The sequence below is a fragment of the Sinocyclocheilus rhinocerous genome, unplaced genomic scaffold (assembly GCF_001515625.1).
Source record: "Sinocyclocheilus rhinocerous isolate Xijiao unplaced genomic scaffold, SAMN03320098_v1.1 scaffold584, whole genome shotgun sequence".
In the NCBI taxonomy this organism is placed as follows: domain Eukaryota; kingdom Metazoa; phylum Chordata; class Actinopteri; order Cypriniformes; family Cyprinidae; genus Sinocyclocheilus; species Sinocyclocheilus rhinocerous.
In genome coordinates, this window is record NW_015630348.1 from 3865844 (window position 1) to 3880711 (window position 14868).

Below are 14868 nucleotides of genomic sequence, written 5' to 3' on the forward strand. Positions count from 1 at the left end.
GAAGAAATCCTGCAGGCCCTGCTTGCTGTATTTAAATAAGTAATTAAAGAAATCGTTGTAGGCTATTCGGCTAAGTCGTTCTGAGTGATAAATTAAAAAAGATCCCACCTGTATATCATGATTAAACAAAATAACATGTAATTTACTTGAGGTTCAGCTGAATTCTCCTGAATGGCTGTTATTAAAGGTCATTTAGTCATTTTGATCACGGCTGCTGAAACATCAGTGTTTATATCTGGACCATGAACTGTTACCCCAATACTGACTTTATTATTACATGTTTTCAACACAGAAATACAAATCTTTTAATGATTAATCGTGCATATGTAGATCTATTTTTGTGTCAAATTTTTACCAGACCTCAAAGTAACCCATAAAGTAAACCAGCCCCCGCTTCCGCGATCCATGCCATTTTATTGCCTTGGCTGCTGAAACATCAGTGTTTATATCTGGACCATGAACTGTTACCCCAATACTTACTTTATTATTACATGTTTTCAACACAGAAATACTAATCTTTTAATGATTAATCGTGCATATGTAGATCTATTTTTGTGTCAAATTTTTACCAGACCTCAAAGTAACCCATAAAGTAAACCAGCCCCCGCTTCCGCGATCCATGCCTTTTATTGCCTTTTTAGGAGGACAAATTGGTCTTTCAATGTTCCTCACTTAAGTTTTTTAAAAACATTAAAAACATGCATACAAATAAATACATAATATCAAACAGGCCTCATTTAGCATTTAGGCCTAATCAGCTAAATCTGTAAATTCTTTGAACAGACTAAACTTTGTATTTAAGGTTCGTTGACTTTCATGTCTTTCACATACAAACAATGAGCCAGAACAAAATTATTGATTATTTGCATAAAATCATATGTAACACGTTTCTACACGTGCTTACGTGTTGTTAACGCGTTCCAATGGCGACCGGTTTTATTTCAATCAAGGTTTTACGCACAAATCGGCTCCTATGAAAACTGAACATGTTTATATTTTATAACCCCATTAAACATCTATAAAAACTCACAAATTCTATCAGTTCATGAGAACATATTGAAAGTTTTTACCTTAAATGTAAGAGTAACTGTCCACTGTAAAGACTCCTGGCATTTTAATGTTAAACTTCAAAGTAGCTATTAACTAAAATAGGTTAACCTATCGGTCGGTCGTTCGAACATTTGATTTTGGCACGAAGTGCGCGCCATAGAAAACAACTCTTTGCCGTCTCGTCTTGCTGTCTGACTCACACCTGAAGCACGCGAAATTAATGTAAACAGCTGAGAAAGAAATCCGATGTGTATCATTATACTGGATCCGTTCTGTCGGAAATTAAAGGGACAGCAGCCTATAAATACGTGCTGCTACGTATGTCATATCGAATATCACATTTTTTTAACAAGGTATCGCATATCGCATTTTTCTTCAATATCGCACAGCCCTGTAGTATATGTTTACTGTACTACAAACATTTCAAGTTGCATATTAGTTAACATGTAAACATCGGTAAACTGTAAATTTAACAATAACAACAGTAACATTTATTAATTAACGTTAACCTAGATTAATAAATTCCGCAAAAATATTTTTGTTAGCTCATGATACCTAATCCGTGAATTAATGTAAATCAATTGATGGCATTAAAAATACCATCATCTTTAATGTTACCATAATATTTAATGGGGCATGACAAAACCTACACTTGATTGTTACACTTAATTTGCTGTAGATCGTTTTCAGTCAACATTAAGGGATAAACCCTTCGGTTACATAGATGCGAGTGAGACATACTGGGTTCAGGAAGCCCAATATATCAAACAGCTGCATAAGAAATTGATAGGAAATGGCCCGAATGGCTTCAGATAACATAACTAAATAATATCACTATAAAATCCAAAGACTAAATCTGCTTACTTGGCAATTGATGCATGACACATACAACATCCAATCAAGCTCCACTATGAACAGAAGATGATCTGTCCCTAATTCATTCCATTAGTAAGAAGTTCAGGTTTTACTGGATCATCTCTAAGCAAGAATTTCAGGCTACGCATGAAGAACTTGAACAGAGGGCCTCTCTAATGTGTAATTTGTGTGTCCATGCACGATAGAGGCCGATATTGTCTTACGCCATCCTTTGACAGTGAGGAGAGCACTGTCTGACACTGTGGAGGTTGATGGCTTCGTGTGTGTGTCAAAGAAGAATTAGTTTGTGTATAAGAAGAACATTGTTTGACAGTGTGTTTATTCATGTGTATGTCAGGAGTCATTTCACACTTGTCAGCTTTCTTTCGTGTGCCGCAGCCCACAGGCTTTGAGGAAAAGCTGAGCTGCCGTTTAAAAAAAAACTGCCCATTCATCCACAGTTTCTCTCAGAGACAGAATTTCTCAAATCTACATTCTGAACTCTCCTGTTGTGCCTTGTATTTTAGAGCTCTCTTTACATTTACGTTTTGAAGCTCACAAGTCAAGGGCTGCGAGTGAAGCAGGCTTTGATTCGAACAGAGTTTTCATTAAAACGTTAAAATGCATAAAACATAAAAGAGCTTGTGTAACTGCTCTCTCAAAGAATGAACAGATGGTCCTAATGAACTGACTTAACCATGCGCCTTTAGGGTTGCTTTGCAGGTGTTGTGTAAATCTTGCCACCTTCCTGAATAGTTATGGCACTCGCTCTCCACGACTGGCCTTTGTCCAGCCACTGTCACCTCATTTTGCCAAAGTATAAAAGTTTTGCCTTCTTTTTTCCCAGCTATTTCTTCCTTTTGTTCCTTTCAGGTGCTCTATCATATGCTGAGCTGGGTACCTGTATTAAAAAGTCTGGTGGCCATTACACGTACATTCTGGAGGCGTTTGGTCCGCAAGTGGCTTTTATGCGATTGTGGGTCGACATGATTGCCATAAGGTCAGTAAATCCTCATTCATCCTCCGTCTTCATTGTCAGGTCTCTGGAGAACTGTCAAAATAAACAAACGCAATCCCTTCAACGCCCCAAATAAACACAAGCAAAGTCTCCCAGATGAAGGTGATCTCTCAATATTACTGCTGGGCTCCAGTAGTCATAGAATAAAAACCAGAGATGAAGTGTCTTATGACAATGAACAAGCCATCATGGAGGCTCTCACGCAAAGGCTCAAGGGCTGGATGCAGCAGGTTCATATGTAATCACAACACCATCAAGATTAACATCTGTAGCTGTAGTTTAACAGCAAACCAGCATTACATGAAAAAGAGTACAGCACGTTCATGGCAAAGTTTCACCTCAGACTTTTGTAGGGTATATGCGGGACTCGTTCAGTGATTTTAACAGAAAAATGCAAGATAAGATGTTCTATTGCAATCATGATTCATCACAAACATCATCAGAATACCCATGTTTTTGAATGATTAAAAGATGTCCCAGGACACAGTGCTCAGCATTCATTTTCTCATCTTGAAGACCTGCAGGTTTGGCTGTGATCGCTCTGGCATTTGGCCGCTATATTTTAGAGCCCATCTTCATGCCATGTGGAGTTCCAGAAATTGCCATTAAATTGGCCACAACAATCGGAATCAGTAAGCTTGAGTTAATTCATATAATTTATATTTTTGTATATAAATATAGTGTTGCTTGATTGCAGTGTGTTTGTATGGCCTGGTTTATGTGTGCAATATTAATTATAAATGATTGTGTATTCCGCTTCACTGCAGCTATGGTAATGTATCTAAACAGCATGAGTGTAAGCTGGACTGCCAGAATCCAGATCTTCCTTACATTCAGCAAGCTGCTCGCTATTGCCATTATCATTGTTCCAGGATTATACCAACTCTTCAAAGGTATTTAGTTTGCATTATGCTTATATTATTCTAAAAAGCTATAGTTTCTTGAATAACAGCTAAAAGCAGTAGTAAAATAAAAGCGTATACATCTAAAAATGAATTAAACTAATATATTTAAAGTAGTATGCACACCGCCGTTTAAAAGTTTGAGGTCTGTAAGATGTCTTTATTTAAATGTATAATTTTACAATTTGTATTACTTTAAAGACATAATTTTACAAAATTTGTTCTTCAAATAAATGCTGTTCTTTGGAACTTTATTAATTTAAAATGTATTTAATATAAAAAAAAAAAAAAATCAATATCAATTATATAGTTTTATGTATATATAGATTACATTTCGTATTTAATTTCCATTTATATAATGTTGGAATAACCATTACTTTTGATTATTATTAATAATTAAACATACACAGAAATAGGCTTGCCTTAGGAAAAACTCAGATTAGAGAGAATATCAGGTTGTGTTAGCTTACCATAATGCTAATCATTTGCCACTGGTTTTATCTTCAGGAGAGACCAAAAACTTTGAAAATGCATTTGAAGTCAACACCGTAGATTTGACAGGACTTCCTCTCGCCTTCTACTCAGGGATGTACGCCTATGCCGGCTGGTGAGCCCACCTTCTAATTCCACACAAATCCAATAATGCCTATAAAGTCTTTGAATAAATTTTTTGGTCTCGTACAGGTTTTACTTGAATTTCGTGACTGAGGAGGTGGAGAATCCTGAGAGGTTAGTGATTGGATATAACAAATGTGATTTCTGCAGAAGAGGTTTGATGGTTTAATTCAGCTGTTTCTAGCATGGAAAACCAAACCGCAGTGATGACTTAGGTGTTAATTTCCATTCCCCAGGACGATGCCTCTTGCCATCTGCATCTCCATGGTGATAGTAATGATCTGTTATACAATGACAAACGTGGCATATTACACTGTGATGTCAGCAGAAGAGCTGTTAGCCTCCGATGCCGTAGCTGTGGTGGGTCACTCCCTGTCTGCTTCTATCACACATCTTATTCATTAACCCTCATGTAGCCTACTGTTCAAAAACAGGTGACTTCCTGTATCGTCCGGGTCAAATTGACCCGTATTGGATTCAATGTAATTCCACAAAAATTATGATATGAAAAAACAAATAAACATAAAGTCAATTACAATCAATTAACTTTTAATAACAATTCTTTTCACACATTACAAAGAATGAATATCTGAATTTATGATTTATAAAAAAAAATGTAACCACTACATAATATATATTTATATTATTGCCTATAATATAATATATAATAGACGGGTCAAATAGTCCTGGGAACAGTACGAACGTAACTAAAGCTTCTGTGGACATCTCAAAACACATTGTTACACAATTTTGAAACTTTGCATGCATGTTCATGACCCTAAATGAGAAAAAGTCACAAAATGTCATGGAAAAAAACAAAAAACAAAACATAAGTTAACTGATATTTCCGACAACTCAAAAATCTAATCGGGTCAAATTGACCTGGAATAATACATGAGGGTTAACAACAGCAGTGGCAAAATCCAAGATTCTAACATTTTTTCATGTAGCAGCAGTAACTGGATCTTTTAAGAAAGCGATATCAGCTTTATAAATGAGTTCAAGCAATTTGCGGTAGTGACTGTAACAGTCAACACCTTCTTCCTCAGCAAAGTAAATGTGATTTCATAAAGCCAGTGGCTCTAAATGCCTGTCTTTTTCTCTGCTGGAGTAATCATATATCTCTCACAAATAACTGACAGCACCAGAATCCGTGCGCAGAGATCTCCTGCTAGGCTCTGAAACACTCTAAAAGCTTTCTCATCTTGTTAGACGTATGTAATGCATTCATTTATAGCCTCCATGTCTCTATACAAGCTTGCTCTTTATGAAAAATATAAAGCCTTTTTACTGCACTGATTATTCATAAACACCAACAAGTCTAAAAACTGAAGATCAATGTTGTTTTCCTATTTTGTTTCACAAAATGTGCTCCTCTTTCTCACTCCCTTCCCTCTCTTTCCATTCATCTTTCCCAACAGACATTTGCAGAGAAGCTGATGGGAAACTTCTCAGTCGCAGTTCCGGTTTTTGTGGCTCTGTCTTGTTTTGGGTCCATGAATGGATGCTTATTTGCTATCTCAAGGTGTGCGTCCCAGTTTTGAGTCTCCGATTACATTACCTGATTTTTATTTTAAAATAGAGTGATGAAAGTTTTAGGGAAATCAGGAAACAATTTTAATGATTTTTGGAGAGTATCTGTTTAGTGAAAAAGTACCAACTCGATCTCAGGAGAAAACCTGCAAACTACAAGAGTGTGTTGACAATTACCCTTAGAATATGAAAAAAGCAATAATTGAATTAAATTTAGTTTTTGGGCATATTTTAAATCTTTAGTCCCTAGTAAGTAATATATTTAAGATTGATTTATTTCTTACTAAGTATAGTTCAAATCTAATAACATATTTACTGACATATTGCTCAAGACATACTGGTATAAAAATAATTATTTAACTTTATTGGGAGCACTACTTATGTGCACAATGCACGCCTAAATGTGTTTTAATGTCACTATTAATGACGATTGTATCATGATCTTTAAATGCAAGATATTTAAAGTGCACCTAAAGCATACTTGGAATAGTTCCACTTTAGTACAACCGAAAATACTTCAGTATATCTTTAGTTCCAACTACTTCCGCACAATTAAAGCGCATCAAGTACAAAATTAGTTGTTCCAATTTAGCAGACTTTAAGTATACCAGTTTAGTATTCTTAAAATACAATTGCAGGGTATTTTCATTTAGTACATAAATATGTAAATGTATTTTTAGTATACTTTGCATGAAATTAATGCATTTCAAATACATATTTTTCACTAGGGGTTTCAAAGAATATCCTTCAAAGTTTCAGAATATCAACTTTTTGTAGATCTTAGTTCGTATTTACAGTGGATGTTTTAACATCGTGTCTCTCTTCCACAGAATGTTCTACGTGGCCTCTCGAGAAGGTCAGCTTCCTGAAGTTCTCTCTATGATTCACATACGCCGACACACGCCATTACCTGCTGTGATTGTCCTGGTGAGTCATAGATGCACACATGTCCCACTCAATGGTCACCTGTGCTGATATTCCTGTACAGCTGAACAAAACCATTTGCAGCATCCTTTCTTTCCACATATTGAACATTTCAAGTATCGATGTTCAGTGACGATAAAAACCTAAAAAATTACTCATAATAGCAGTCCAGTCTTATACACATCTGAAAGCTTCAAAATAAATATGTTCACACTGTCAAAAGGCTCAGAAGATCTTCAGAAAGGAACAGAAAAACTTTCACTTTACAGGACCACTTTTTTGTCACCATGTATTTCTCATGTCTACATGACTACTTTATCTTTCTTTCAGTATCCGATCACACTACTGATCCTCTTCTTAGGAGACATCTACAGTTTGCTGAACTTCATGAGCTTCCTGCGCTGGTTTTTCATCGGGGTGGCTGTGGTCGGCCTCATCTACCTGCGCTACACACGCCCTGATATGCCACGACCGTTTAAGGTGACCCGCTTTTCTCTGCTGGCAGCCTATTATCTCATATCTCATACATCTCTAATGTAATGTAACGGTTAAATATCTAGCGGTTAGGAAAACAGAGCAGATTTAATTCTAAGGAGCAGAGGTGAGCCAGGCTATTGAGATCTCAATTTGTGCTCTGTCACTTTGTTATTGTGTCCACTTAATCTTAGGTTGCTCCAGAGGGCCTTTCTCTGGGATTGGTCAACTGGTGGTTATTTTGGATAAAAAGTGCCCAATATACTGTGAAGTCAACATGAACAAACTGAGCCGATATTTTTGATGCACCGATTACCCGTTTTCCCCTGGAGTCTTATCCAAGCATTTCATTTGTCATAATGAAAAAGTTTAGCTGATCAAACTAGAATAGGCTGGGTGTAAACATGGAAATTAATTTATGATACGGCTGTGGATCCCTTTGAGTTATGAAATTGAAGATTTTACAGATATCCACCAACATGTTGTTTAAAGGAAATGACACTTTACACTTATGACATTCCAACTCTTCTTCTGCAAAACACTAACTGTACAGGTCCCAATAAAAGGGCCATTCAAGCTTCAAAAAGGGCACACAAGCACGATAAAGGATCATGAAAATGATCTGCTCACTACATTCCATAAGTCTTTTGAAGTCATATGATTTATGAGGAACAGACCTACATACAGTCTAAACTGGAAAACACATGCGGTTTATTGCACTTTCCAAAGTGCAAAGAAAAAGTCCCTCTTTATCTTTGTGTTTTTCTCTTTCTCAGGTCCCTATTTTCATCCCTGCTGTGTTCTCCTTCACCTGTTTCTTCATGGTCTTCCTTTCTCTATATTCGGATCCAATTAATACAGGGATTGGCTTCGCCATCTCTCTCACAGGCATCCCTGCGTACTTCATATTCATCCACTTCGAAAGAAAACCCAAATGGTTCCAGAAATTGTCAGGTCAGAGGTTACATAAATGTAAATGGGAATCTTCTGAATATGCGCAGAAGTTTTTGTCTAGTTACACATTAATAATTCATATAATGATGCCCGACATGCCAAGCAGTTTTTGATTATATGACTAAAGTGTTAAACTCTTGGAAGAATATTCTCTGGAAATGAATAAAAACATAACTCATTATGGACAAATTATGAAACGTATGGAAATATATTCTAGCTCATATCATATACATGATAATTAGTGAGGTTGGTAATTAATGTTTGTTTCCCTTGTGTTTCTCAGACTCTGTGAACAGATCACTACAGATCATCCTAGAAGTGGTTCCTACCGAACACTGACCGTTATCCTTTTTCTTTGCACATGTATGTGTGTAGACTATACAGTATCTGTTAATATATAGTATCTAATACAGTAGTTCTAAACTAGTGGGTCATGGCCAAAAAAAGTGGTTGCAAGTGTGTTCTGAGTGACAGCAGAGAGAGAACAATCCTAAATGCAAATAATAAAATAATAAAATGCAACTGAAACAAAACCAGTTTAGACCTAATGCTGTCGTATATCTAAAATGTATCCAAAATGTATATACGACTGTCGTACTGTCATATATCCTCAGTCCGCCTGAGAAAGAGACGTGACACTGTCATTTCAACACATTATTCATTTTCCAATGCTGTGAATCACCTAACGTGACTGACATAAAGTCCAAGCATTTTACAAGTGAGTTAGAACATTGGCTAACTTCCTCTTCCACTTATTAAATTTGCACTGCTATATCTTTATACACGTCAATGTCACAGACGTCATAGCAAGTGATTCCACTGAGGTGTGACTAAAGAATGGGCTCAGCCAGGGATTTGGACATAATCTGTTTCACCCTCCTCAATGGCTGAGATATTTGAAATTCTGTTATACAGACATGACTGTACATGTACAAACTGAATAATGGCTTTGAGAGTATGGCTATTTTGTAGGTTCTTGTCTGACCATTAGCATATCATATACACTACAGTGATATTTCTGTATACGATACACTGGATAATCTGATATTTTTATTGGCTGTAATGCTGTTTTATTGTACCATGCAGGAGAACTCCACAGAGCACTAATTTATGTTGATTATCGCTCCAGAATTGCTTTTAAACCTATTAACAACTTACTCGTCCATTCAACTTGAAAATGTATCTTATTTATGATCAGTTTACTCCCAAATGAATTGCAAGTAATCATTTTGCAAATTAACACTGTGCGTGTTTAAATACCGAATCACCCACATACTGTATATCCTGATAGGACACCAGCCTATTTGATAATGACTGGGTTTAATTAAATCAGTATTATGTTATATTAGTATGACTGTTTTAGAAAGAAGTGTTTGACACACTTTTACATTCACTGGTACATTTTTGAACAGCATATTTTGTAAAACTATATTGACTACTACAGTAGAAACAACTTTTGTAAATCTAAGCTACAAGCAAACTTTGTAGGACCAATTCTACCAAATCAAATAAACCTATTTGCCTGTATCTCTGCTATTGTTGCAGAAAATGTTTCTATGATGTTGTTTTATTACAGCAAACCAGAAAAAAGTTGAAAAATTACAGAATTGCTCAAAACAGATGATTGTTCAGAGGCATTATATAAAAATATATAAATATTTGAATGTTTTTAGAATATCAGTATTAATTTTTACACCAAATCTTTTTTTTTGTTAACATGCATATTCCATTACATACTACCATATGAACACCCAATCAATAAATAGACAAACCTGAAATATCATTGTTATGGTTCCTGGTTCATTTTGAATTGGATATAACCAAAAACTGACTCATTGTTAAATCAGTTGTGAACTCGATAATGGCTATAAAGAATTCATTAATTGAGTCTAATTCAAACTGCTAACTCACAAGTGAGGTTGAGACAGAATCATTTTGAGTCATTTTGTCCGACTCATTACAAAGAACCTTCTCATAAAAGTCAATTGTTTGCAAATCGGACAAAAACTATGGAAACACGGAACAATGATGATAACTTGTGATGAAATCAGTTTTCACAAATGTCTACATGCTAGATTCAATATTCAAGTGATGTTATTTTCACAAATGTGAGTTTTTTTTTTTTTTGCCCATTTTAGTCACACTTTGGAGTCCTGTATAGCTGATCTGGATGTCGACACACTCAATACAAAAAAAACTCAATCCATCTACCAGTGCAATTATAGATTAATTATAGATTACTCTTCCCTAAGCCTATAAAAGTCAAAATTTAGCACAAACTGCTTTCTCTTTGAGAATTACAGTCGAATCACATTCAGAGTGGTAATCTGGACCATGTGGTGTCCTAACATGACCTAAAAGTGGTTAGAATGTCTTGGTGTATAGTGGGGCCGTAGATTGTACATGACAGGAAATATAATGTTGAAAGCAGAAAATGTGTTCTTGTGTCACACTGTGAAGATTTTGATCAATAAACAGGTCTCACTTCACAGACTCTGCTGTTGTAGAAAGAGACCAGTCAATGAAATAACAGTAGACATGCAAAACCCAACTCGCAGTGTTTGTGTGTGCGGATAAGTTGTTGGCATTTGAAGGGATCTAGGAGCAGAATGATTGATCCATTCCACTAGGATGATTGCATTACTTCTCTAATACCTCAACCACTTACTGAGCCTCCCCGAGAAGATGAGAATACAGTAAGAAAGAAAACAGAGATGGCTGAGGAAGAAAACCTTACTTCACCCACACAATCATATCAATGTGAGTTATGCTTGTGTATTATACTCAGCACCAGTATATGTGTGTGTGTGTTGGCACCACCAGGGGTCCCATATCGCAGGCAACACAGCTCAAATGACTTTGTGAATAAGTTGAAGCTGGTGAACTGGGATTGAGTGCCAAGATCATGGCACTGGCCCAACAGACTAACACACACACGCAAACACACTTGAGTGAACATACATCCCTGCCATTGTTGGACAACTGCCCGGTACAACAACATCAAGAGGAGGCCAGCTCCAGAGATGGGCATAATGCCATTAAAGCAAAACGGAGCATGTCTGCACCTACCAGTTCATTCACACATTCTGAAGATGGAGGTGCACAGCTTGGTTAGTAGAGTTATGCTGGGAACCCTACAATCTTCACCGGAACATGGGGAAAATAGTGCTCCATGCTAAACTAGACATCACTAAAAGGGACAGAATGGGATAAAATCATCTGTTAAATAACTAAATGTAAATGTAGAAGGAATAAGAATGGACTTTAACATGATTGGAACAAGTACAGGTGCAAAATGATGGAATGTGGAGACAAAGTGTTTTCCTTCACCTGTCAGTATTTCAATCACCAGCCATTTTTAACTAACTAACTAACTATTATCATGATGACAGGCTGGCTTTTCAACCATTTTCCTGTTGTCTTTCTTCCATAGGTTACTTCTGCAGTTCCAGCTGCTGTCACATGGGGGCGATAGAGTAAAGCTCAACAATCAGGCCTCCATACATGAAAGAGCTATGAAGAGGTTGTGTACTGTGAGATCTCCATCGATCAGTTAGACACAGCAGCTGCTGCTCACAACAACAAATAACTTTGTGATCTATAATGCATTTTCTAATCTGCACATCTGCACACTCGTTCATCTCCTTGATCGGCTTCACGTCGAAGATCAACGGCTCCTTCGGTCCCTGCAGACAGGGTCATGATTCTGCCTGACAATAAGACAGTGGGACTGATTTACACGTTCCTATACTCTCTTTTAAAACCTCTGGTTGCAGTCACATTTCAGACACTTTTACAGCTAATAAACCATCCATCCAGGGCCGTAACCACCACAGGCACGAAGAGGGATGTATTGCTTTCAATATTTAGATTAGTGGTCAATCAAAGTGGGTTTTTGTAAATCAAAGTTTATAAATCTTGATTTTTGGGCTTCTTTCATGCATCCAACAGCCCAGCTAAAAATGCAAAAATCGCATCAAATGCAGAAGCCTGTTATTTGTAACAAGCAATCCTCTATAGTGGGTTTCTTTTGGGAAGACTGGGATCTCAATTACATCAACTGGAGAAATGGGACATGAAATGAGATAGCAAGGCCCACGTTATTTCAGCTCGGCAAACATGTGCACACTTTGCATGTGTAACTAGCTTAAGTAAATGCATTCATTAACATGCAAATTTGTGACTATAACAGATCCAGTCTCAACCATCCTTATCCTGTACCTAAAAAATCTGATCTTTTTAAGGTTGCTCATAATTCACAGTCAGTTGTGAAATGCTATATCTAAACTGCTTACATTTATGCATTTGGCATTCTCCATGATCTCGGTGTTGTGAGCACCATGCTTGACTGTTTGACACTACATTAAGATATATATGCCACCTCAAATAAGAATATTAAGGTATTATGAGTGTGTGGTGACAATATGAAAAGAGACGCAGGGTGACTAACCAATGATCGCATGCTCCATCATGGTCTGTTTCCATATTGTCTGTGTACCAGCTTGTGACTTTTTGTCTCGGTGCATGACTAGCACATTTGTATTGTGAATGTCCATTTGTCCGTTCTATAAATCTGTGTGTCTGTGTACGTTTTTATGCTGTGACTGGCAGACAAAGTCACCGAAATTACTTACACTCCATCTCTTACAGAGTGATTCACGCCTCCCTGACATTTCATCAGCCTTGGGGTGTCTGTGTGTACATGTGTGTTGTTTGTGATGGTGCAGATATATGCATGCAACTCAGCCGATTTTCTTGGCATAAAGTAAGAGCATGTTTATGTCATGCTTGTATTTATGGGAGTTCATATATATTAGTTTACATACACAGCAATAGGGTTTGACACACACATTCTTATGGTATCCAAGACCTTAAACCCATTTAGAAAAACTTGCACACACTCAGTACACCTGCAGAAAACTGCTCAAATTGGTGTGTCCTGTTTTGTGTGTGCATTATATACAGTATATACTATATATGTGTCCCTGTACCTCAAAACCAGTCATAAGGGTCAATTTTTTTGCTTAAGCTTTCCATTGACGTATGGTCTCTTGGGATAGGACAATATTTAGCTGAGATACAACTATTTTAATATCTGGAATCTGAGGGTGCAAAAAATCAAAATATTGAGCAAATCGCCTTTAAAGATGTCCAAATGAAGTTCTTAGCAATGCATATTACTAATCAAAAATTAAGTTGCGATATTTACAGTAGGAAATTTACAAAATATCTTCATGGAACATGATCTTTACTTAATATCCTAATGATTTTTGGCATAAAAGAAAAATCGATAATTTTGACCCATACACTATATTGTTGGCTATTGCTACAAATATACCCGTGCGACTTATGGCTGGTTTTGTGGTCCAGGGTCACATATAGATGCATAAGGATATATGTCATACTAGTGATAGCACTGTCCTGTAGTGTGACATGCTAAATTCTGTAAAATAGTTAGAAAATTATTATGCATGCAATTGGCATAAATTCTTAGCAATAAAAACACAGAACATTGATATTTTAAGATTCATACCATATTTTACAGCTCAATAATCACAATAAACTGCAAAAATGTCATTACAAAAAGACCCACGTTTTAGTCCATACCTGTTAGCTTTAAGGTCATCTTCACTCTAGCGTACTCCTAAAAGTTGAATTATGCAGAAATACACATTTTAAAATGTACAGTCTTTCTTAAAACACAGCAAAAATATTAATGACCCATTCTGCACTACATATTTTTCATCCAATCAAAAGTGATGTTGAATGTCCAAGCTAACTTCCCATGTGCCATACCTAACCTTCAAACCTTCCGTCTTTGTTATATATTAAATTATTGATCATGTTTATGTGCTTCCTTATACATAAAAGGATTTATTTGTGTGTTTGCAGGCTCATGTGTCCAGTGTAACAGTGAATACCACAGCTTGCGCATTATTTATATTGGATTATTATTTATCCCTGTTGCTTGTGCACAGCAGTACTCATTTGTCATGAAAAGGACACAGAAAGTTTCTCTATTATCAGAGACATCCACACACATACATGCATGCACATGTGCACACACAAACTTTATTGAAAATCTTGTTTAAGAATACCACTACAGACACATCTAGTCTGAAGTTCCTTCATCTTAATTCAATTTTCAGATTCCAGTTTGTGTGACAATCAAAAAAGACATTAACAGAAACTAAACAAGGACAAGAGCTCTCAGTGCATGTCAATTTATGACTTGTAAACGTGACAGAATAAAAATGAATGCATCTAAACAGCAAATACAACAACAATACCATATATCTATGGTGTGTCACTATTGATGTTTTCAATTAAGTGATGTCAAAGATTTCCAGGATTCACATACATATAATTCATCTTATAATAAAAGACAGACAGAATCATAACCAGCCTTTGAAACAAATGCTAGAAGTGTGAGACACACATATGTGTGAGTGTAGACAAAAAGGCATCATGTGAAAGCCATGTGAAAACTATCTGCATGTATCATCTATTGGAGTGACGCTACAGCTGGTAACTTCCCAGTAC

At 36.4% G+C, this 14868-nt stretch overlaps 1 protein-coding gene across 1 annotated transcript in view; it reads left to right on the forward strand.

Moving 5' to 3' along the window:
- LOC107740166 (cystine/glutamate transporter-like) overlaps positions 1–10095 on the forward strand; it is a 14649-nt gene extending 4554 nt beyond the window's left edge. Inside the window, exons 2-12 of the mRNA XM_016552511.1 lie at positions 2779–2905; positions 3440–3555; positions 3691–3816; positions 4333–4432; positions 4510–4554; positions 4677–4800; positions 5862–5965; positions 6804–6900; positions 7228–7377; positions 8148–8325; positions 8609–10095. Coding sequence (XP_016407997.1) covers positions 2779–2905; positions 3440–3555; positions 3691–3816; positions 4333–4432; positions 4510–4554; positions 4677–4800; positions 5862–5965; positions 6804–6900; positions 7228–7377; positions 8148–8325; positions 8609–8664 — 1223 coding nt within the window. The 3' untranslated portion in view covers positions 8665–10095. The remainder of the gene's footprint in view (positions 1–2778; positions 2906–3439; positions 3556–3690; positions 3817–4332; positions 4433–4509; positions 4555–4676; positions 4801–5861; positions 5966–6803; positions 6901–7227; positions 7378–8147; positions 8326–8608) is intronic.
- The last annotated feature ends 4773 nt before the right edge of the window (positions 10096–14868 follow it).